At 39.9% G+C, this 24,054-nt stretch overlaps 1 protein-coding gene across 3 annotated transcripts in view; it reads left to right on the top strand.

The window, feature by feature from the left end:
* Positions 1 to 1,030: 1,030 nt before the first annotated feature.
* hdac4 (histone deacetylase 4) overlaps positions 1,031 to 24,054 on the top strand; it is a 399,164-nt gene continuing 376,140 nt past the window's right edge. For all 3 annotated transcript variants that reach the window (XM_080198750.1, XM_080198749.1, XM_080198751.1), the window contains exon 1: positions 1,031 to 1,256. In XM_080198750.1, coding sequence (XP_080054876.1) covers positions 1,232 to 1,256 — 25 coding nt within the window. In that variant the 5' untranslated portion in view covers positions 1,031 to 1,231. The remainder of the gene's footprint in view (positions 1,257 to 24,054) is intronic.

The raw sequence follows: 24,054 nt of genomic DNA, 5'->3' as shown, positions 1-24,054 counted from the left end.
TCCCACCCAGGCCCTATCCCTATATCCCTACATATTATACCCACTAATCCCTCCAACCTACGCATCCCTGGACGCTAAGGGACAATTCCTTAGCACGACCAATCAACCTAACCAGCACATCTTTGGACTGTGGAAGGAAACCGGAGCACCCGGAGGAAACCCACGCAGACACGAGGAGAATGTGCAAACTCCACACAGACAGTGACCCGAGCTGGGAATCGAACCCAGGTCCCTGGAGCTGTGGAGCAGCAGTCTAACCACTGTGCTACTGTGCCACCCTAAATAGTTATATATTGGAGACTAGATTATTTGTTTTAATGGCACTGGTTCAGGGACATTGGGGGATAACAGCCTTGCTTCTTTCCATAGTATAGTGATGCAATCTTTTCTATGGGGCCTTGGTTTAATGTCTTGTCTGAATGGTAGTGCCTTCCTGAGTACTGGACTCAGGACTGTCAGCACAAACTTTTATGCTCAATGTAAAGGACTTGAACCCACAATCATAGAATCTCTACAGTACAATAAGAGGCCATTTGGCCCATTAAGACTGCAGTGACTCTCTGACATCCTGCCTAGGCCAAGGTGATAAAAACTTGGTCGAAAGAAGCATGTTACAGAGGGTAGGGCACTGCAGAGGCTTGAGGAAATTTTGGAGCTTAAGACCATGGCAGTGAATCACTGATGGTGCAGTTAAAAATCAGGCATAGGGTGGAGCAGGAGTGCAAAGATCTCGAAGGGTTGTCGGACCTTTGGAGATCTCTGAGGTAAGGTATTTTCGTAAGTTATGAGTTCTTTGGTTTACTCTCTTGATTGCACATAGTTTTATTTCTTGCAGTAAGATTATGAGAATTCAGGGAGGGCTGAAAGTCTCCATTCCCCAATAATAAAGTAGTTTAGCTTTGGTTCTCATGCTTATTGATTTTTCTTTCTGTATTAATCAGCTTAAAATGCCCAAAATGCATTGGATTGTTTTTACAGATACAAAAAGTCTTTTTCTGATCCTAATGAACCAAAATGTCTTTCCCAATAGGTTCACAGTTGGAAGCGCAGTGAGCAAAACATTTAGTTTGGAAATATTACCTTGTCTGAAGAGGATGCTTTATCAACAAAGACTTTATTAACATACTACGTTTGTATGTATTCCTGGAGTGTTGGAGTTCCTGGGGGCTGTCCTTTCAGTTGTTTGAAAAATTTGACTCGTTGCTATTTGCTGCAGCAGTAGACTGTCTAAATGATGACCTCACAAAGCCATTCAGGTAAGCCACTTTCAATATCTATCTTGTGCTGTGCAATTTATGCTAGAATTAAAACAGTAATATAATAGCCCCTCTGGGATGATGCGATTTGATATGGTTATGAAACTATACAAAGTTCCCACCCAACCATATACCCCTCCAGTCCTGCCTAGTGTAGGTTTCCTGCCTCTGATTAAAATCTAATTCCTGTTGGAAGAGTGCGGATCTTCTATAAGAACAGATTTGGTCTAGTTGTGACGCCTGTTTACTGGGCAAAAACTTGTATTTATAGGGCTGTTGGCAATTGTGGAGCGTTAGCCCAATCTAAGACTGCTCCATCAGAGTGGAGGGCACAATGCTGCTTCCTAAATAAGAAAACTACTACATCAGATCTATTTCCATAATTTTATGCCTGTTTCTAAAACAAAAAGTATTCATTACTGTAACAAACAATCCATATTGCATTTTATGAAGACATTGCAGTTTCTTAAAGCATGCTCTACAATTATTGTGCCAAATGTTGCTCAGTAAATTGGTGATGACCATTAATGTTTTAATTGTCCTTGCAACTAATGCTGAGGTTTCTTACCAACTAGCTTAACAGTTGATCTTTCAAGATCTGACTGCTGAATGTGCACAACATAGTGGATTCCCACTTAAACTAGTTAAAGGATCTTAACCATGTTGTAGAAAGAAAGTAAATTACTTAAATTTTTCTGAGTATTTGGATACCAATACTTTTCATTACCAGGTTTCATGTTGGCTGTATGTTCTAACTTGATTGGTTTTCATTAAGTTTCAAACTTTCCTCTCTGTTGACAGGAATACTGTATGTAATTTAGCAAATGATATAGAGCTAAAATTGTTATTTTGGGGAAAAGCAGGAGAGAAAACTTGTAACAAAAATCTCAGCAGGTCTGACAGCATCTGTGGGGAGAGAATAGAGCCAATGTTTTGAGTCTAGATGACCCTTTGTCTTCAGCTCTGACAAAGGGTCATCTAGACTCAAAATATTGGCTCTATTCTCTCCCCATAGATGCTGTCAGAACTGCTGAGATTTCCCAACATTTTCTGTTTTTGTTTCACATTCCAGCAGTATTTTGCTTTTATCTTGATTCTAATCTTTTGGTGTAATCTACATAACCAGGCATTGGATTGGGGATAATCGTTCATTGACCTTTTGGTTTATGTAGTGAATGCAAATGTGAAAGATGGAATGCCTGCAACATGCCTTGTCCTTATCCATTACACTTACAAAACCTGCATTTGGTTTTTATTATGTTGGAAAGATAGTGTTCCGGTCAGCATGGCTGGGCATTTCTAGAAAAATAATGGTATGTTAGTAAACACTACTTTAATGTGAAAATAGGCTAACCAGTTGAGAATTGCACATCTCCAGAGCTTGCTGGTTGAGGTAGAAACTGTATCCCACTCTTAACTTCTGCATTATTTTTAATGACTTGCTGAGTTTGCACATCAATTGGCCGTTGAAGTATTTGCAAAATGTTAAGGCTAGAATTTGTTTCTTATTTTTTAAGAATATGATAATTGTTCATATGCCAATTAACCTCTATTTTAGAAAGTTCTTCACGTAATCAATGTGGAGATTTAAACGTGTCAAATTTTACTTTTGTTCTAGTTTCCTTTTTTGCATCCCTCTTCTCAACACAATCTTTTCTTTATTTCCCTTTCTTGCCCTGGTTTGCCTGTATTTGACTTTATTTCCTTCTCCATCTTTTCTGCTTCTTTCTCAGTTCTAAATTCTGTTTGGTTAAGGAGGTCTGCTTGGTCCTGCATGAATCCACCCCCACCAGCTCCCCACCTCCCCCAACCCCCCCACCTCCCTCCCTCACCCCATTACCCTCTCTGCAGTTACCAGTGCAAAAATATTTTGAATTGAAGGATGCAGAAAGGGGTCTTAGTAAATGACACACACAGAAGTGCCACGACAGCAAGGTTTGGCACATTGCTTTCTGTGGGGAACCGTGGGAACTTGGACGTTTTCTAACTTGTTCATCTTGCATTATGTTTAAGTATCAACTTCTGAAAAATTGATAAAGATGTAGGCAAAACTGTGGCAAATTTGAGATCACCCACTTTGAGCCTAAAATGGATAAATAATACTTTCCATGTGGTGAAAGCAAGAATCTGACTTTTTTTTGCCATTATCGTAACATTAAAAGTAAGTGTGGGGAAATAGTGAACATTTCAGTGCAACTAAGTGCTAAAAATTTCAGGAGAGGGGAAGAAATAATAGAAAGGTGGATGAAAAAGCACAGATTTGGCTTCACCCTGTAATAAACGTTTCAGTGGTAATATGAAGTTGCATTCTGCTGTAAATTTGTGGCTGGTTCCAGCTGTGCAACAAAATTTTTGAGGTTTAGTACAGATGTCATTTGATAATGATATTTACTTTGCATTCCAAGACTGCAGTGAGAATTGTTCTGTTGTCTTTGACTATTGAAATGGTTAGAACCACTTTTAGAACTGAAATGTTTGTGTGGCTTACTTTTATGTTGCATTCTCTAACTTGATCATCTCACGTTATGTTTAAGTATCAACTTCTGAAGAATAATGAGCTAGTTTGATCAAGACTTTTTACATAGTGCACACAAACCATGTTGAATATGCAAGCAGTTATTGTTGCCTACAGCTGCCGTCTTAATTTTGAATACAGAAAGGCAATTGCCTGAAAGTAATTAATGTCACATGACAACAGAGGAAGTTGGTAAATTGAGGCATGGGCTTGCCTCCCAAGAGAGTCTGGGTTTGAATTCTAGTTCCAGAATGACACAACTGCCTTCCTGTCAGCAGGTTTCTTGAAGTGGTATTGGTGGCACTTGTGGTTAGGTCCTTGATTTCCTGTTGGTTTCACTGCCTGACTGAAAAGGGACCAGCAATGGCCACCTGTAAGAGTGGAAGAGTAGAAGAGGAAAAACACACAACACAGCTGTTAACCTGATGATGCAAACTTTCTTACAAATGAATGATAGCAGATTGAAAAACATTTACAGCTTTAGATAAATGAATAGGTTGCAATGATTTGTAAAGAATATACTGGACTACATGTTGCTGTAGCTTGACATTTAACCAGGCACCTGCTGTTTCCTGTACCATTTTTGCAGAAACAGCACTGAGCTTCTCTTGACAGCAAAGCCTGGCCCATACTGTCTATTGAGTGAAATTTGGTAAAGTGCTGACACTTTTAAAACTCACTACAGGTTCAGAAAGGTGCATTTAGTTGACGTGTCTCACCATTCTCCTCAAATCGTAAGAGAAATAGAATCTTAAATCCCTGTTGAATTTTTGATCATTCAGATATTTTGTGCGAGAACGTATGTCCTCCTGCTGTCATGATTTGTGGTTGTGCTTGTTGGTCAAAATTTATTGTCTGACATTGCTGTGTCAACATTTCAAAGTCCCTAGATGACTCATGAAGCTGGTTTTTGCATGTAAAGTAGGTTATTTCATTGATTTGTCACAGGCAATTAATTTGCATATGTTTTATACATCTCGGTTTATAGTGGCAATCTGTAAAAGCGCATTGATATTCCGAGTCATCTTGAAATTAAAGATGCCTATGTATATTATTGAACAACAAATTTAAAATGGAGTTCGGATATATAGATTTCACAGAGGATTACTGTTAAGTTATTACTTCCAGCTGTGTGCTTTAAGTATTTTTAAGCAGTTAACATAAATTCCAATAATTCCAACATATTCATTTACGTTGCTTTATTGCAAAATTAATTACTTTTTCTCAGTGTAGATTCATGCACGTTTTGCCATTTTCAAAACTGCCTGCATGTTGCCAGTTGGTAACATTAAATCGTGTAGTCTGTTTTGCCCTTCATTTGACTGTTCCCGGTACTTCAATAACTGAGCACTGATGGTGAATATTGAAACCTTTGCAATGGAAGCTGTTCATGAAATTTCTTCATTTGCAATATCCAGTTGTTCCTGTGATCAATTTATTTATTCTTTAATTATAACATACCCAAGTTTTGTAAATGGTTTTAGTTTGCTCAGATTAGTTTCATTATGTCCATGCAGTCAATTGCTTAATTCAAATTAGAATAAGTGATAGATTCAGGAAACCTCAAGTGCTCCAATCACGACTTCTGGATTGTAGCAGGTGGGACTGATTGTACCAGGAGGTTCTCTGGATGTAACTGGGTGGCCACAACATAGAAGTACAAACTATTAGCGAGGGAAACAAAAGAAAGTTGGTGAGTTAAAAGGTACTTTTCATGACAACTAACAGACACTACCTCTTTTAGCAGTTACTTGCTGTTGCTCTAAGTGTTAATGTGATGTCTTAACTACAAACTCTAGGATTCCAGTCACAGGAAAGTGTCAAATGAAGGCCACACACACAAACAGAAAATGATGAAAAACCTCAGCAGGTCTGACAACATCTGTGGAGAGAGAATAGAGCCAATGTTTCGAGTCTGAATGAGCCTTCATCAGAGCTCTATTCTCTCTCCACAGATGTTGTCAGATCTGAGATTTTTCATCATTTTCTGTTTGTGTTTCACATTCCAACATCCGCTTTTAAGAAATGAAGTTCATGTAGTTGTGATTTCCAGAATGAATTTGTATTGGATCAGAATGTTGACCTGCAGAATAATGGATTTCTACCACCAAAAGTTACAAAATATTCAGCGCAATTCAAATATTACAAATGTGCTAGAAAGGCGATCTCAGAAGAAACCAAATTTTATTTAATGTAAAAGGGAATTGATGTTTTTTTTCAAAAAGTATTAAATCCATTCTGTGGGGACAGGATGTAATAAAATGCTGACAGAATTAATTTGCCAAGAATAGTTTTCAGCTTATAATCCTTAGAGTTATGTGGTGCACGTATCTAACTGTGGAAATTACAGGTATTGTAGAAATGAAAAGGTTTCTGTAGATACTAAGGCATTTGTGTTGGCTAGATTTTGCAGAATTGGAGTTTTGCGTCTGCTTTTCAGAGAAAAATTCTATTTCGTTTCCGAAAATGAGAACTCCAAATATATGGCTAAGAATATAAAGAACAGAGGACGCAATCAAAATTTGAAAAGAGGTAGAGAGAGGTTGTGATAAATTAAGAAATAAGATATGAATGACAAATTCAAATGGGCGTTAAAAGCCAGCCAATTTTTCAGTAAGTTCTAATGGTGTGAAAAATATTGAAGATTTTGTTCTTCTGCATTTACATGGTATCCAGATCTAAAACTTGACCAATATCAATAAAGAAATTGCATTTATTTATGATCTCTAGACGTTCCAAAGTGCTTCATCTCTAACGAAGTATAATGTTTGGGTGATGTGCTGGTTACAAGCCTGTCACTGGTGGAAGCCAAGTTGTGGGTTTCATTATTGCTATCACAGAAGATGCAGGTTATTGGCTTAGTATGATTTTATTTTCTCCGTCAAGTAACTTGATATGAATATGTTAATTAATCCTTGTGACAGCAATGTAATGGATTATTAGTGATGTGGAAAGCTAAGTGAGTGGAAGAGTTCAGAACTTTGAGGTCCTGAGAGAATTATTGAGGATCAGATCACATGAAATTATATGCAATTGCTCACAAGTGTGAAAGAAGTGCTAGGAGAGCTGCAGCAGTTGCATAAACAGTGGTCACTTTTCCCTGGCAAGAGAAGGTATGTTGTGGGCATATGGAGTTAAAATTCCTTAAAAGTGACATTGGGTCAGAAACCCAATGTCATTTATTCTGGCTTTCACCGGAATGCATTTGTAGGTGAGCAGGGGGTCCCCGTGCAGTTGTCAGGCAAAGCACTTGTATGTAACCCAAGGATTCTGCATTTAACAGGCAGTGGACCTATTTCTTGAGCTATGTGGAACTCACAGGGTCACTGAGGTGAGTACACAGCAGGGTATGGTGGTTCCTCGTGCTAGTGAAACTGGCAGGCTTGGATGCCTTTGATCAGTGAAACTGAAGAGATGCAACCATGACCAAGTGAAAGGTTGCTATTCACAGTTCTCCTTCATAGAGAATGTTTTCAGTCCTTGACAGGTGATTACTAATCCTTTAGAATGCACTTTGCATGTTGCACTTCACTCCCTTTTCAGCTGCCAACCTTCATTGGGGCAGAGGAATGGTTCCTGCACAGGAACAGTAGCATCAACCTTCTCATAGCTCCACATAACAAAGGGAATGATAGTAGGTTAGATGCAATGAGGAGAGACCCCTACCACGCCCCAAAAACTGGTGGACCGTATCAAGCAGCATATCCCTTTGGCTGTTCACAACAGGCTAAGTATGGCCTGTACCCAATCAACCCGTGCTTGCAAAACTCAAACCCTATTTTTCTCCACATCAGATATGATTCTGCGATTTGTTTAGCAAGTGCTGCCCAATCTTGATTGTGCTAAGAATTACACTGGCAATCAATTTAAGATTATCAGCCGGGCTTTCATTGTGGCTCAGATACACATGCTGCAAGTTACATGTATTCCCACAAGACCCAATCCTTTACAGACAGAATGAAATATCCACTCAGTGCGGCCTTTTCAACTAAAAAAGTCACGATAAGGACAGCTATTTTGTGATTATTCCTCAGGGCCTTGACCAATCAGAGTCAACCTGCCTGGTTTGAAATTAAACAAAAGCTTGAAAGTTAACTGTCACCTGGTATATTCTCCATAGCAACATCTCAACCACTCCATTTGCCAACCAATCAGCTCTCGCATCTCATGCAATAGAAGTTGTTGTCTGCTTTACAACTGGTATACTTGTGAATCTGTCCTGGTAAGTGCAAGATGAAAAGTTTTGACAGCATGTCTGTTTTCTCAGTACTCCTCAAGTACTTGTATTCATTCAGTGAAAATGATAGATGTAAGCTTGACTGAACTTCACTCCCGATTGTACACATGGATTTTACTGACAGGATTTTTCACTCATGATCTATATTTAGAATTGTAAATCTCTTTAAAATTGAGCATTGTAGTAATTGCTTCTCATTTATAGTGTATTATTTGAAGCAGTTCAGTGTGATGCGAAATACATCAGGATTGTAGAAGTGTTTATGCTGGAACACTACCACAGTATCCAGCTGCATGACTTGCTGATGAAAATGAGGCTTTTCTATTCTTATTTTTTATATTCTTTGTGCACCATTTTCAGGAACCGTCTCTTTAAAAGAAACATCTAAATTCTACAGTGTTTATCTTTGTCCAAAAGAATTGGAGAAGATTTAAAAAACAATAGGTCTTTAATGCAAATGTACGTTTATTATAATCAATCTTTACAAGTTTTGTTTTTGTTTGAATGTAATTGGAACAATTGTACAAACGCGCATTACATTGCTGCCATTCTGTCAAGTTGAGTTGTTATAATAAATGCAAATGACAGAAATGGCTGAATTTGAAACCAAGATTTCGGTCTTTTGCTTAGCAGATTGTAGAGTCACAACAGTGCTAACGGAGGCCATTCTTCCCATCAAGTCTGCCCTGACTTTCAAACAGAGCATGTTACCCAGTAACCCTGTGTACTTACCCACTAATCCCTGTACCCTGCATATCTTTGGACACTAAGGATCAATTTAGCATGGCCAATCCATCTAATTTATGCATCTTGTGACGCTAAGGGACAATTTAGTGTTACCAATCCCTCAAACCTACAGAGTTTTGGACACCAAGGGACAATTTAGCATGGCCAATCTGACACAGCTTTGTACAATGATATTGAAGAGCTGGAGAAGGAAATAATTATGTGCTGGTAAATATCTCTGAATTCCATTCAGGTGATTCCATTTTACAGTGAAGTAATGGATCCTTTACTGGTAGAAAACTCCTTAGCTAGACCAAACAAAAGGGAATATCAGTAATCTGTGATAGGTTGAGATGGTGGAGATATTTGCATTATTTTGTGGGTGTTTTGTGCATCATATGCTTGTAATACAAACCTGGCAGTTTTAGCTTGTACAGAATGTTCGCATACATCAGCATCTGATGTTTCCTTCTTTCTACTGTAGTGTCTAAATGTCTGCCACAGACTCAAATTTTGCAATTCGAACCTTCAGTGGAGGGGCTGTATGTAATTTCTACATGATTACATAGTGTTGATTTGATGGTTATGGTTATAAAGAACATTATACTGCACCACAAAACTGGCAGGGTGTGTCCTCTGTGTCCATTGATGAATCCTTGCCTGGATCAGAGTGAAAAAGTTGAAGGTTCTTTGATTTTGATCTGGCATTTTGAGCAGAGCAGTGGTTGCTATTGGGGAGATGAGGGAAGAATAGACCTAAAGATAATTCTATTTTGCAAAAAAAATGCTTGTAGCGCTGTAAGTTTGTTTTTGTTTTTATTCCAATTCAATCAAATACAATTCAGAGTTTCAACAAGTTGACACATTCCAGATCCAAACTGACAAGACAGGGCTCTCATCTGTCTTGGGCTTGATCTACATGATGCAAGCTGATTGGAGTAGGCATAGCTCCTCCTCCAAGGCTTGATCTCATTTGCATCTTAGCCAAAAGGCCAAGATGCCGCTTTTAAAAATTGCTTCAAATGAAGCTAAAATGTAACCTAATGACTTCAACCGAGCACAGCATATCGATACTACACTTGATCTCACTGTTGACGTGCTTTATTTATTGGGAAGGCATGTTGAATTAATGTGCAGTATCATACTTGTGTAGTAATACTGCCAGTAGTGAATAAATTATATTCCCACTTAGTGATATTGCCAAAAAGTTCCACTTTAAAAATCATAACTCTTAAAATAAAACATGTACTGAGTATTTTTATGAATGGACTATATCATACAAATGTGAGATATAATTTTGTTTGATGGATATTTCTTTGGGTGTCATCTTATGTGGGTGTTATACAAATGAAATACAAAATGTGTACATATTATCTTTGTGGACCACTTATGGGTGTACTATGGAATGTGCACAGTGTACAAATTGTCCTCGTTAAGATGGACCAATATTGAGCTGCACACACTTGTACATCTTGATATTTTGATTTGCAATTCAACCACTAATGCAGCAATAGATTTAAGAGCAACAATATCCAAGCCTCCAGATCATGAAGTACAAACAGGACAAATCAGTAAATAAGAAATATCTTGAGTGCAAATAGTACTGAGTTGTCTAAACATCACAGGCTGTGTGTGGCACACAGCCTAAGTTTTGATGCTCCTGTTCTGAATAGATATGTGGCAGGAAATTAACCAGCTATAATTCAATCGAGTGATTCGGTTTATGTCAAAAACTGTAAGAATGAAGCGTTTGTGGTTTGTGAACATTTGACCTGAGATTACATTCTAGCCTTTAAACTTGTTTGATCGTTTAGGGATTTCGGAGAGCAATGTTAATTATGATCATGTGCTAAGTGCGTAAAGCTTGCTTGTACAGATAATGTTATGTACAGCAGTATAAAGGGCAGAGGCTGATTTTAACGTTCTAAATAAAATAGAGCATCATACTGAGATCCTGATTTATTTTCTTGTAGCCATTGACCAGTGTTCACAATGTTCCGAAGAAGGGGAATAAATTGCAGTTTTGATGCTTTTTTTGGGATAATGCTGTAAATTACAAGAGTGATGACTAGAATCTAATCGACAGGAATTCCCACTAGAAAACAGGCTAATGTTGTTCACTTACTAGAAATGATGTGGGGTGTGGGGGGGAAGGGAGATTCTCTGGGTCCACCAGCTCCCATTGAATATCACAATGGCCAGGAGAAGCGGGAGCCAGCCGAAAAATGGATTCCACGCTGGTTGGCAAAACCATTGCAACTCTCCCAGGCTGCACTGTGGTTTGGAAACAGGGAAATGAAACAACAGGCTGTTGTCGATCAGGCTTTGACTCTGTCAACATTGTAAGGATCAATGGAGTGCTTGATGTGCATTCAACCATGAAGGGAAATAAAAATAAGCATCGGTGGCTGGAGGATCCATTGAACAGGTAGCTGATTCTTTTACAAGGCACTGCACTGTGAATTTATCAAGATCAAAACCTTTTAAGTGCAATGGAGAGGGTTCCAAAGATTTCAGCTTGTTGGGAAACCTCAGCAGCTTGAAATCAAAGCTGTGTGCATACATTGGAGCTGAGCGCACAGCTAGGCAGCATGGAACTACACCTACCCTGCCTGTCAGAGGACTTTGAAGGAGTCTGCCCTCACCTGCAGCTTTTGGCAGGGAGAAAGGAAAATCTCTGCTGCAGAATGGAGTGCTGCAATGATTTAAATTCCTGCCAGGTAACTGGGAGCATAGAGGTTAAATTTTGCACAGCTGATGGGCAGGAATACAGATGTTGATCACAGAGCTGCCTGAAATCACCACAGTAAAAAGTTTCACAACACCAGGTTAAAGTCCGACAGGTTTATTTGGTAGCACAAGCTTTTGGAGTCTTGCTTTTTTTTTCACCTGAAGAAGGAGCAAGACTCCAAAAGCTTGTGCTACCAAATAAACCTGTTGGACTTTAACCTGGTGTTGTGAGACTGCTTACTGTGCTTATCCCAGTCCAATGCTGACATCTCCACATGAAATCATCATGCCAGCGATGATCTTCAGGTCCACCAGGGCTAGAAGGGGCAGTCCAGCCACGACACATTAATGAATGTCCCAGAATTGATTTTGCAATACGTACTTGAAATGTGAATGTTGAACCGCGGTCATAAATATCAGCAGAAAATGCTGTGGTTGGAATCTACTAAAACAGTTTTAAAAAATATTTTGATAGTATAGGGAACATCATGTCTATAGTGAGAGAAGGAGAGAGAGAGAATGAACACCTGGACTGTTGTGTGAGTGATCTTGAGGTCCTTTATAGATTATGTACTAGGCCGCTAACTTCAAATAGGTATAAGACATGCAGGCTTAGCCTATTCTGCTTTGAAGTTAAAATATCCTACCCCTCCAATCAAAATACACTAATTTGTTAATCACAATTGGTAGGCTTTCTGGCCAGCCGTCTTGGGGCATTACATAATGGTGGTTGGAGTGGCAGTGTAAGTAGTTTGCTAACACTTTTTGCTGGCTGCTGCTACTGTTTACAGAAGTTGGAGGGAGTTAAACGAGGCTGTTGTATGCCTTCAAACTGTTGATTTGTCTGAATGAATATAGCTTGCAATTGAAACCACAAATTACATTTGTTATGATGTGGGAAAAATTTGCTGTGCAGTTCTTTGAACAAATGAGCAGTTGCTTTAAACAATATTCCAAAGATGCTTCATAGGAAGGCTGGAGGGACAAAGTTTTAATACTGTCCTTTTCAATCCTGGAACTAGATTGGAATTCCTAGCACAAAACCAGTATTAATCACCAGATCTGGCTTAATCACATCAAGTACTTCAAGCCTCACCCTCCTCTTCCAGAACTATCTGCTCCACCAGAAGCATCCTGGAAAGAAAAGATAACCTGCTGCTTTTCTGCGCTGTAAACTGTCATTTTAAATCTTGCTTCCTTCACCCCACCCACCAAGTGTTTCTTCTTGACATTTTCTAATTAAGATTGAAGCTATCTGTCCTGCCTTTTGTCCGCCAAACTAAATCACCCCTCCCCCAAACTTGCTCCTGTCCTAGCTCTTTATTTAATCTCTAGTCTCTCCTCAGCAAACCACCCCCCCCCCCCCCCCCCCCGCCCAATCCCAGCCCAACCCTTGACTCCATTAAACTGCAGATTACTCAACTTTCCTTCCTTGTTCCCATGCAAACTAACATTCTAAATAATGCTCCCTTGGCAGTATTTTCCTCCTTACTCTCAAAACTTGTCGTCATCTCTTTCCACAAATAACCCACCCTCAACCTCTTTAACCTTGACTTCCCTCATCTTCAACTCCTCCTCTCCAGACCTCTGAATATTATTATCCATGCCCATATTTTTCACCAGTATGTATCTAAAACTCTTGTATCAGGTTTGCAGTCATGCCCAGCACCCAATAGCCCTAATCAGATAATAAATTGGAATCACAATTTAATGTATTAATCCATCTCTACTTCTGTAATCTTTGTCCTGCTCAATGGAGGAGAGATGTTGGCCAGTTCAGTTGGATTGCCTTCAGTTGGTTCAACTCCTGTCTCTCCAGTCTCGGGCACAGAAGCTCCACTGATGGCTCATCTTCTGTCATTACGTAAGCATCATACTTCCACCCCCACCCCACCTCCCCCACTGTTCTGGTGTGCACCATTCGCAAACATAAGGTTAGTTTTCACATATATGCTAGCGACACCCAGCTGTACCTGTTTGTATTCCACTATTAGATTGCCATCATGCTTGTTTGACATCCAGTCTTGGATAGATACAATTGCCCTTAGTTAAACATTGAGAACATGGAAGTTATTGGCTTTGGCCCCCACCACTTGCTACATTACATATCCTTTCCACTGATCACAAAAGTTCTCCCTGATCAAGGATAGATCCTTGGGCATCTTGATCAATAGCAGTGCGGCTATGAGAAAAGATATCATTGCAGAACATTCTCTGGTTGGGATTGGATCAATGTGAGTGGAGTAAGACTGGTAGGTACCACTGCTACTCAATTGAGTAAGAAAGGAGAGACCTTGGAGATGGGTGGTGTACTAAATTTTGTCAAAGGGTGCATACAGGCAAAAGGAAGAGAGAGAATAGTGCAACATGTCTCAGTCATAGAGCGTGTAACTTATACTTAGATTTGTTGGCAAATTAGGAAATTGTAATGTTTTAAAAAAAAGTTGCAAATGCACTTTAAAGAATGTGATGCTGCAGTGAAAACTCAAAGAAATTCAGTGTTAGAGCTTGGAGACCTTGCAGAGCAATATTTTAAAATCCTGCAACACATTACAGGTTTGCAATTGAGGCCTTCACGAAATGAGAGAGTAATAAGATTGGAATGAGAGAGAGTTTATTTCTTGACAACAGTTCTTCAGATTGTTTAATATTCGGCACGAATATTTTTGTTTCCAAAGCTGGTTTCGAACCTTTCACTTTACAGTCTGTTGAATTTGGACAATCTCCATGTGCTTTGAGTGCTGCAGCCTTAAACCAGCGGGAACTCAACTTAACATGCATGTGTATGTTTAAAAACATTTGATTGATCTTGAACCAGATTAAGTACATAGAAATCATTGTTCGGGAACGGGTGCACTCCACAGGCACCCCTTTGGCTGACATACTGAAGTATTTCCTTTTTGACATCAGGAAATGGACTCTGAATTTATCGAAACAGCTCTTCACATTTCATTTTACGGGGATGTTATATTTAATGCAAAAGACAAAATGGGACACACCCAGAAATGAGTACTTCAAAGTACTTTCTCGAGGTTTCCTTTAATTTGTCTTTGCATTCTAAATATGGGGACCTGTAACACTGTGCTGTGAACAATTGCATCTCAGTACTGTTCTGCTCACTAACATCATCTTGTGTTGAGACTTGATGACTTTCTTACTATTGTAATGTGATGATATTCTTTCAGTCTAATTTTGTTATGCTGCTGATAGGATGGAAGATGAAGCAAATCTTTTCTCATCCACTGAACAGTTAATCTGGGAGGTCTTCACAAATCAATTATAACAATATTCTATGCCACCGTGTACCAAATGCCCTACACCATGTACAGTGTGCTAGCTGTTGTAGCTGGAGAGTAATTGTAATAAAAAAAAACATTGAATCAAAGCTCAAACATACCATGTAGAAATGGGAATGAGACCAAAGCTTTTCTTTAGGAGTTGGATTTTTCAGTCCTGTTGAGCAGGAGCACTGCTGCCTCACAGCGCCAGGGACCCATGTTCGATTCCTGGCTTGGGCCACTGTCTGTGTGGAGTTTGCATGTTCTCCCCATGTCTGCATGGGTTTCCTCCGGGTGCGCCAGTTTCTCCCATAGTCTGAAAGACGTGCTGATTAGGTGCATTGACCCAAACAGACGCTGGAATGTAGCGACTTGGGGAATTTCACAGTAACTTCATTGCAGTGTTAATGTAAGCCTTACTTGTGACCGATAATAATTAAACTTTAACCTGGAGTTGGAAGCTCTGGTACGTATTTGAGAAATATCATAAGGGTGAGTTAAGCGTTTACCTGCCAACAGTAATGTCTAGCCTTGTGTTTATAACAATACCTCCAGATCTGCATTGTATTTATTGCATTATTCCTCTGAATCCATTGCTTGAGGATGCTTTCTACATGGATCGAATTGTGTTTAAAATTACATTTTGACATGTGCGTCATTCCTGTTGTCGCTAAACAAACTGTGGAACCTTTATCACATCTTTTACGGCAAATGTATTTTGCATCCGCTTTTACTTTACTCTGCAACGGAATCATGGGTACACTCTACACTTGCAGAAAGGAGATTTGGAAATAATCTTGGTTGCTTAGTAAGCTTTCTATCTGCTTTCTCATTGAGAATAAAACATTATGGTTTTTTGATGCAGCAGTTTTAAAGTTGTAGTCATTGTTGTAACACAGAAAATATGACAGATAATTTGTCCACAGCAAGCTCCCCAAAAAGCAGTTCAGTAAGATAGTTTTAGATATTGGACTGAACACCAGGTAGAACTGCAGCAATTTGCATCCAACAGCCTTCCAAACCTGTGCCCTCGACCAGCTGAAAGGACCAAGGGCAGCAGATACATGGGAACACCATCTGGCCAGTTCGCCTCCATCCTGACTTGGAAATATATTGCCATTCCTTCATTGTTGCTGGATCAAAATCCAGAAACTCCCTTCCTAACAGCATTGTTGCTGGAGGGATTAGATGGTGGATGGGATGCCAGTCAGGCAAGCTGCTTTGTCCTGGATGGTGGCAAGCTTCGTGAATCTTCTTGGAGCTGCGCTGCATCCACCCTAGTCAGTGTAGCGTATTCCATCATCCCTCTGACTACTTTGGGCGGCACGGTAGTACAGTGGTTAGCACTGCTGCTTCACAGCTCCAGGGACCTGGGTTTGATTCCTGGCTCGGGTCACTGTCTGTGTGGCGTTTTCACATTCACCTCGTGTCTGCGTGGGTTTCCTCTGGGTGCTCCGGTTTCCTCCCACAATCCAAAGATGTGCAAGTTAGGTTGATTGGCCGTGCTAAAAAAAAATTGCCACTTAGTGTTCTGGGATGTGTAGGTTAGAGGGATTAGCGGGTAAATGTGTAGGGATATGGGGGATAGAGCCTGGGTGGGATTGTGGTCAGTGCAGAATCGATGGGCCGAAGGGCCTGTTTCTGCACCGAAGGGTTCTATGTTCTAGTGCCTTTTAGATGCTTAACAGGCTTCGAGGAATCAGGAGTTGAGTTACTCATGTAGTCTTAGTATTCATATGGCTGGTTCAGTTCAGATTCTGGTCGGTGGTAACCTCCAGGATGTTAGTGAATGATTCAGTGATGGTGTCACCACTGAATATCAAGGGGTGATGGTTAGATTCCTCTATTGCGAGAAAGAGGGAAACTGCAGGAATTGCAGTTTTTAAATCCATTTCATTTTTTTTGACACATCTAAAGTAAAGTTTACCGAATACAAGTTATAATTGTTGTCGTGTTTTGTTCTGTCATTACTGTTATGTTGAAACAGTAGTTAAACTATTTTTTTCCAAGGAGGCATATTATGTTCATGTTTTAATATTCTATTTAATTTTTTTTCTTCATGCGGTGTAGGCATAGCTGCCAGACCAGCATTTATTACTTGCCTATAATTGCCCTTGAGAAGGTCGTGGTGTGCTGCCTTCTTAAACTGCTGCAGTCCGTGTTGAAAGAACTAGAGTGCTGTTAGGGAGTTCCAGGATTTTGATCCAGCGACAGTAAGGGAATGGCAGTATGCTTCCAGATCAGGATGATGTGTGGCTTGGAGGGGAACTTGCAGGTGGTGGTGTTCCTGTGCATCTACTATCCTTGTCCTACTGGGTGGGAGTGCTTGTGAGTCTGTTGCTGTTGAAGGAGTTTTGGTGAGTTGCACCTTGTAGATGACACATAGCGGTGGTGCAGGGAGTGAATATTTAAGGTGGCAGATGGAGTATCAATCAAGTGGGGCTGCTTGTCCTGGATGGTGTTGAGCTTCTTAAGTGTTGTTGGAGCTGCACCCATCCAGGCAACTGGAGAATGTTCCATTGCACTCCTGACTTGTGCCTTGTAGATTATGGACAGGTTGTGGGGAATAACACACCTTACTCCCAGTGACCTGCTCTTGCAACAACATTACTTGTATGTCTCGTCCAGTTCAGTTTCTGGTCAATTGTAACTTACTATTAGACTTGAAAGCAAAACTTGAAACTTATTTTTCTTCCTGTGGGGAAAGTGCTTCACTTCTATGCCTCACAGACTGGGAATCATTGCTCTTACGTTACGCATATGTACTAGTGGGCAACCTGCAGATTATCTCCAGTGATTTGAAGTATGTCAGTCATTAAGCAGTTTATGTAATGAGTTGTGGAATTACTGATTGTGTTCTGAGCTATGCAAAAATGTTTTTAGATGTCTAAATCAAAACTGGTTGAAGAATGGAACTAACGTATATATGCTGTATTACTTGTGATGCATGGCTTGTTTGGAGTAGGGAGAAGTGTTCTAATTCTTTGTGGCAGTGCAATACATTTCTTTTGTTTTACTAATGGTTTTCTCTAACTGATTTCCTTTGTTATCCTTTATCACTTTTTTCTGACTGGTTTTGTTTTGGGGTGATTGTGCAATAAAAACAGAGTGGAGTCTGCATTTGTCAGGGAAGCTAAATAAATAGCGTTCGTAGAAGGTGATGAAAAGATGGAGTGCAAGGTGTGTCAATAGCAACCACCTTTTGGACTGACTTTGATACAGACTTTTCCTGCATTGTAAACTTGTCAGAATTTGTTAATGGAACTTAGACAAGTGGCATTTGGGATATGATTCACTTCCCAATATGTACAAATGATTGGAAGTTCTTGTCCCAGCAGTAAGTTGAGGACTTTGGGACAAGGAATTGCCTTTTTTTTAATAAAGGTACATGTTTGCTGCAAAGAGATTGGAAATGTGTGTAATGTATTCTGCATTTGCAGTTAACTTGCAGTGGGAAGCACTGTCTGTCAGCTTTTGGAATGGGGAAGAGCAAGGAAAAGAAGGGAGTAAAACCAAAAAAACCACATTGCTGCACTTCCATCTGTGCTATTTTTAGCCCTCATGCCTGAGGTATTCCTATCTTAACTGCTGCTGTAAAGATACAGAAGCTGGATGTCGAATTGAAAAGTGTTGACCATACTGGAACCAGCTGAGCGATAACCAGTGTGGCTTTACCAGTTCTGTTGGTGATTATATTTGTTAGTATAATAATATGAACGAAAATGATCCCAGTTTTAGCTTTCTTTATTTCTGTACAAGAGAGCCAACAATTAACTTTGCCTTTTCCAGTATCTCTGTCCATATTGTCACTCAAGTTGAATACCTTTCACAGTGGGTGAAATCCAATACTTTATGGACTTAATGGGCCCTATTTTAGCACTTAGAATCAAAGTGCTTAGCGGACTTGAAACTGGGAGTGTTTCAGGTCTGACTTTTAGACTTGTTCTCAGGCACCCCCGTACTCTGCCTGGAAAAAATATCAGCAATTCCTATGCCTTTGGGTGGGCCTTAATGCACCCAAAATCCTGCAGCTTTGATTGGAGCCTCTAACTGCACAGGCGCAGAAAAAATAAATTATAGAATGCGACTCCCCTGCCACATCCCTTCCGGGCCAAATAATGCCCCCCACCCCCCCCTCCCCGATCTCAGGCAGAGTGGCAGTGGACCCCCTTCCCTACACCAATCTCAAGCTCGGCATTTACCTCCTCACTAGCTGGAGCGCCCGAATCAGACTTTTATAGAGCGTGTCTGTTTTGTGCCAAATCTGGAAGGCCAAACATGGTGGTAAACGGGGAAGTGCCAGTAAGGTTGGGCATGCAGCTCATTAAGTCAATTTAAATGACTGGTGCCCATTTCGGGCACAGGTCCAATCGCAGCCATTTTCAGTCTTTAATAAAGTGGGAACCTGCGTGGAGGTGGGGGTGGATGGCACCTCAGACCTGACTTTACAAGTTTTCGTGCCCAAAAAGGGACACAACTTGATAAAATCAGACTCTATATATTTACAATGGTAGATATACACAAGTGGAGAGTTTCTGCTTCGAATACATTTGGCAATCAGATGCATATGGCTCCCAATATTCTGCTTGTTTTCAGTGTTTAATTTTTGTCAGTGCTTAAATGTATTTGCATATCATCAAATGTAAAATCTGGTAGCAATTAAAAAAATTGCTTAAAAAATTCCATGATTTATATTTCATTAGTGAATACAAGTCCCTGAAGCCAAGTGATTAGCTTCCCCGTTTGCTAAGTTTAAGATTTAGTTTGCCACCTAGTCTGTAGAGGAGCAGACTAATTGTATTTGATGATATTTAAGTGCGGTAACTTGGTACAATTTGATAAATGCAGCTGAAAATAGGTTAATCACAAAATGAGCATTTTAAATCAGTATCTAGTGCCCAACTGGGAGTAATCCAGTTTTTAAAATGTATAAATAAATGTAGAGAACTGAAATAAACTATACAGAACCATCTTGGTAAACTGCAAGCTTTTGATGTAAAAAAAAAGTATCGTTGGTGTTCCTGCACCCAAAAGTGAGTAATTGCAAGAATAATCGGAAGCTGTTTTATTGGAAGTACCAGATTCAAGCACAATGTCTTTTAAACAATTGCAAAAAAAAAGTCAGAACCTTGATTTGCACTGGGTCTGTATTAAAATGCCTTGATTTCTGGGGCTGGTTTGGCCAATTTCAGGCACGGCAGAAAATAGCACAAATTTTGGAAGCCATAATCATTAATTCCCTATTGCCATTAATTTGCATTTTTTTTCTATTTTTAGCATCAAAATGGAAAAAGCATCCTATATTTCAGGATGCCAATGCATTTCTTGGTGCTATGATTTGTTCACAAAGTTGCCAAGTCTCCAGCCACGTGAAATTTGAATGATACAAAGTATGAGAGAACAGTTTGGAAGAAAGGCACAGATTGTACATTTGGAATCAGTCTGATAATTATCCCAAATGCACTCTGGTGCATAATTTCAATGGCATTTCTACTTCAGTACATTGACTACATGGCTGATTCTTGTGTGAGGCTTGAGGCTGAGAGTTTAGAAGCTATTTAATCATGGAATGTCCCAGGGCCAGCCACAGTTGTCTCGGCCTGTTTTGCGCAGGTTATGCAAATATCCAAGTACAGTCAGCTGATTCGCAAAATGTAGACGTTGAGTACAGCCAATTTATATTAAAGAAGCAGTTTTGACCAGCAGCCTATGGTTAGAATTAACTTTCATAGAATCCTCACAGTGGGGAAGGAGGCAATTCAGCCCATCGAGCCTCCACTATCTCACCCAGGCCCTTATCCCTGTAACCCCATATATTTACCCTGCTAATCTCCCTGACACTAGCATAGCCAATCCACCTAACCCACACATCTTTGGACTATGGGAGGAAACCGGAGCACCCGGAGGAAATCCACGCAGACACGGGGAGAATGTGCAAACTCTGCACAGACAGTAACCCAAGCTGGGAATTGAACCCAGGTCTCTGGTGCTGAGGCAGCAGTGTTAACTACTCTGCTGCCCCATTCACTGTTGGGAGCACCACTACCCAAATGGGACTGCATTGAAAGTCAGTGAAATCGATACTCATTTGGCACAGATTGGGGGTGAGATCAAAGTTCTAACCTGTATGGTTTAGCAATTGATGAAGTCTTGTTAAAGTTTATTGTTTATTGTTCTGAGAGAAAGAATGGGACTGAAGGAAAACACTGACCAAGAGACAATCTTGATTTTGTCACTTTCTTTCAATTATACTGCCAGCCTTGCTCAACTACGCATGATTACAGATAGAGGTGAAGGACAGCAAGTGAAAAAAAATTGCGGGAGTCTCTTATAATAGTTTTTTGGAAATGGAAAAATTGGGACATGATAAGCACTTTGAAGACACCATGAGATTTGTGGTCAGTGGAGGGTTGGTCACTTTTGCAGTCTCAAGTGGGACATATAGAAACTTTTTTTTAGCTTCATTGAAAGTGATCATTGCTGAAATTGTAAATTTGTACAGAATGATTCAATGCAAGAGCAGCAAAAGTTGACATTACGGGTGGAATTTTCCCATCCTGCCTGCCACAAGAATTGTAGTGGGCAGGGCATGGACTATGCAAAGGTCTGTTGATCTCGGGTGGGATTTTCTAACTTTGGGGCGAGTACGGCCAGAAAATCCCATCTGTACGTGTTAAAATCTAGGCACTTGGCATCAGAAGTGCCTATAAGAATATCCAACCTGGAAGAGAGAATTAATTTACTTGGCTTGCCCTCATTGTTGATGTAATCAATAGGTTCTGTGAACGCTGCTTCATTAGATATTGCACTTATAGGAAAGATTTCCTGATTGGACAAATGCTTTGTGTGGAATAGCATGGAACTATAGCAAGAGATGCCAGCTTTGATCACTGCTCTCTGTTGCAATAGACCATTTTGGTTGGTGACAGCAGAAGGTCACCAATAAACTATGCTGGAAGAAAGATGTTCAATTTAAACTCACCCACTCAAATGCCCTGAAGCTCCTACTGGAAAAACAACTGTTTCTGAAATGCCTCCAGAATTTTTGCCTCAATTGCTCTAAACTTGTCATAATATTTGATCTGTCACCAATGGAACCAAATGATTGACTTTCGTATCCTTGTTAGAGATTTCTTCTCCTAATCATTATGCAGTAACGGGACTACAAGTGAATTTGGAAGAAATTTGGATAGCTCAAGAGGAGTCCAAGTTCATCTTGAGCTGGGAAGTGTTTGAGGTTATAAACCTGGGCTTTTTGCTGTTGTGCCACCATCAAGAAACCTTTCATTCCATCTCTTTTTCTTAACAAGATGTCCTTTGTTTGAATGAGTAGAGAAGTAAACCTGCTTCATCTTTAGAATTTTGTTTGTAATGTGGATAAGCCTAATCCTCAATAATGTTGAGATGAGGAACTTGCTGTTTGTAGGTATGGTCTTTGTCTTATTCGTTTAGCTGGTAATGTCCCACAGTGAAAGTTTTAAGAAAATTAATTTTAGTTCAAATACTTGGGAGGCTTTTGTTTTAGAAAAGGTTGCAGCAATCGAAAATAAATTTGTTAGGAATCCAGAAGAACTAGCTGAAAGGTCGAAGAAAGCCTTTTAAGTAAAATTGGAATTCCCACTTTGTGAGATGACAAATCAGTATATGATTCAACACCACTTATGGCTCAGACTCGGCAAAGCCTACTTAGTTTTGTTTAAATTCTAGACAATTTCAATGCCTCTTCTTTAAACATGGTGATTATTGTACCAGCTTTTTCTTTTACTTTGTCAGCTCTTTATAGCTCTACCTAACCTTCCTTGGTACATTATTATAGTTTTTAGGTTCGCAAGTTCAAATTCTCAGCCATTAAATTAGGCACTAGATAAGTTTTCAAAAAAAAACTCCTCTTGTGATTAATTGTTGGCATGCCATGTGAAATAGCGTTTGCGTCAATAAATCGTCATTTGCAGTCAGCAATGTGTGTTGCAAGCCTAGTTGTCTGGCTGAAGCATAAACAGTGGGCTGGAACTCCATTGAGTCAGCAATAGGTTTGTCCAGACACATTTAGAATTCTGTTTCTCATCATCTCCCTCTTTCATTTGTAAATGATCATCTTTAGGTAAAATTGCTGCCAACTCCCTTTTGTTTTGATTCACTCTTGCTGGAAGCATTGCATAAGGTTGTGGCGCGTGCAAGCTGTAGTACAACTCAATGCAATTTATTTAAAACATTTCATATCTTTTGCATCAAGTTATTCTTGATTCCTCTCTTATCTCAACTATCATAAAAGACACAGCAGATACATCCATCAGTGTGCTGAGACTTTGGCCACCTCTATATTATTGCATGTTGCCTTTTAATTTTTAAATTGTTTCCCTGAAATACTAAAAAATAGAGAAGTTGAGTCAGGAGCTGTGATTTCCTTTTTATCCTCTGGATTTTGTTTTGCCAAAACAATTTGATATCACTTAAATTTGCCCTTGCAGTTTTTAAAGTATATTGCTGCTGACTGCTTTTTTTGCTTTTGTTTCAGTTTACCATGAAAATGTTTATACATTTTAAGAAAGAGCGACTGAAGTGGATGCTCAATAAAAGCTACAGTTGTGCTGAAATCAAGTTGCAAATATAAAAAAAAGTGTCTTGCAGGTTAGGCAGTTGCAACATGAAAATCAGAGTTGGATTTGTTTGTGGTACAAATAAAAATTCCTTCAGGGCTGGGAGGGAATATCTGTGGGTAGGAAACATGGAGCCATTCCATGTGTGAATCATAGAATCCATGGAATCCCCACATTGCAGAAGGAAGCCATTCAGCCCATCAAGCCTCACCAACAACCGTGCCAGCCGGGCCCTATCCCTGTAACCCTGATATTCTCCCTGTTAATCCCTCTGATACTAATGGACAATTTAGCATGGCCAATCCACCTAACCTGCACATCTTTCGGACTGAGGGAGGAAACGGGGGCACTTAGAGGAGACCCACGCAGTCATGGGGAGAACATGCAAACTGCACAGGCAGTGACCCAAGCCAGGACTCGAACCCAGGTCCCTGGCGTTGTGAGGCAGCAGTGCTAACCACTGTGCCACCGTGCTACTGTGTGGTCCTAAGTATATGGCGAAAGACTGATGGAAGAGGCCTTGATATAGTTTGCTCACCTAGCTGATCCCTGACTGAGGAAATGTTAGGGAAAATCTTATTTTAAGAAAAGTCTTGCTGATAACATGGTCTAGTTTGTAAAACAAGTACCCTATCTTGGAAACTGTAATACTTGTGTTATTTGTTTTTATGTTTGGTGATTGTCAAATACTTCACCCAAGTGACTATTATTCACC

Source organism: Carcharhinus amblyrhynchos, chromosome 11 (genome assembly GCF_965287045.1).
Source record: "Carcharhinus amblyrhynchos chromosome 11, sCarAmb.v2.hapA, whole genome shotgun sequence".
NCBI classification, from domain to species: Eukaryota; Metazoa; Chordata; class Chondrichthyes; order Carcharhiniformes; family Carcharhinidae; genus Carcharhinus; species Carcharhinus amblyrhynchos.
This window is presented reverse-complemented; position numbering and strand designations above follow the sequence as displayed.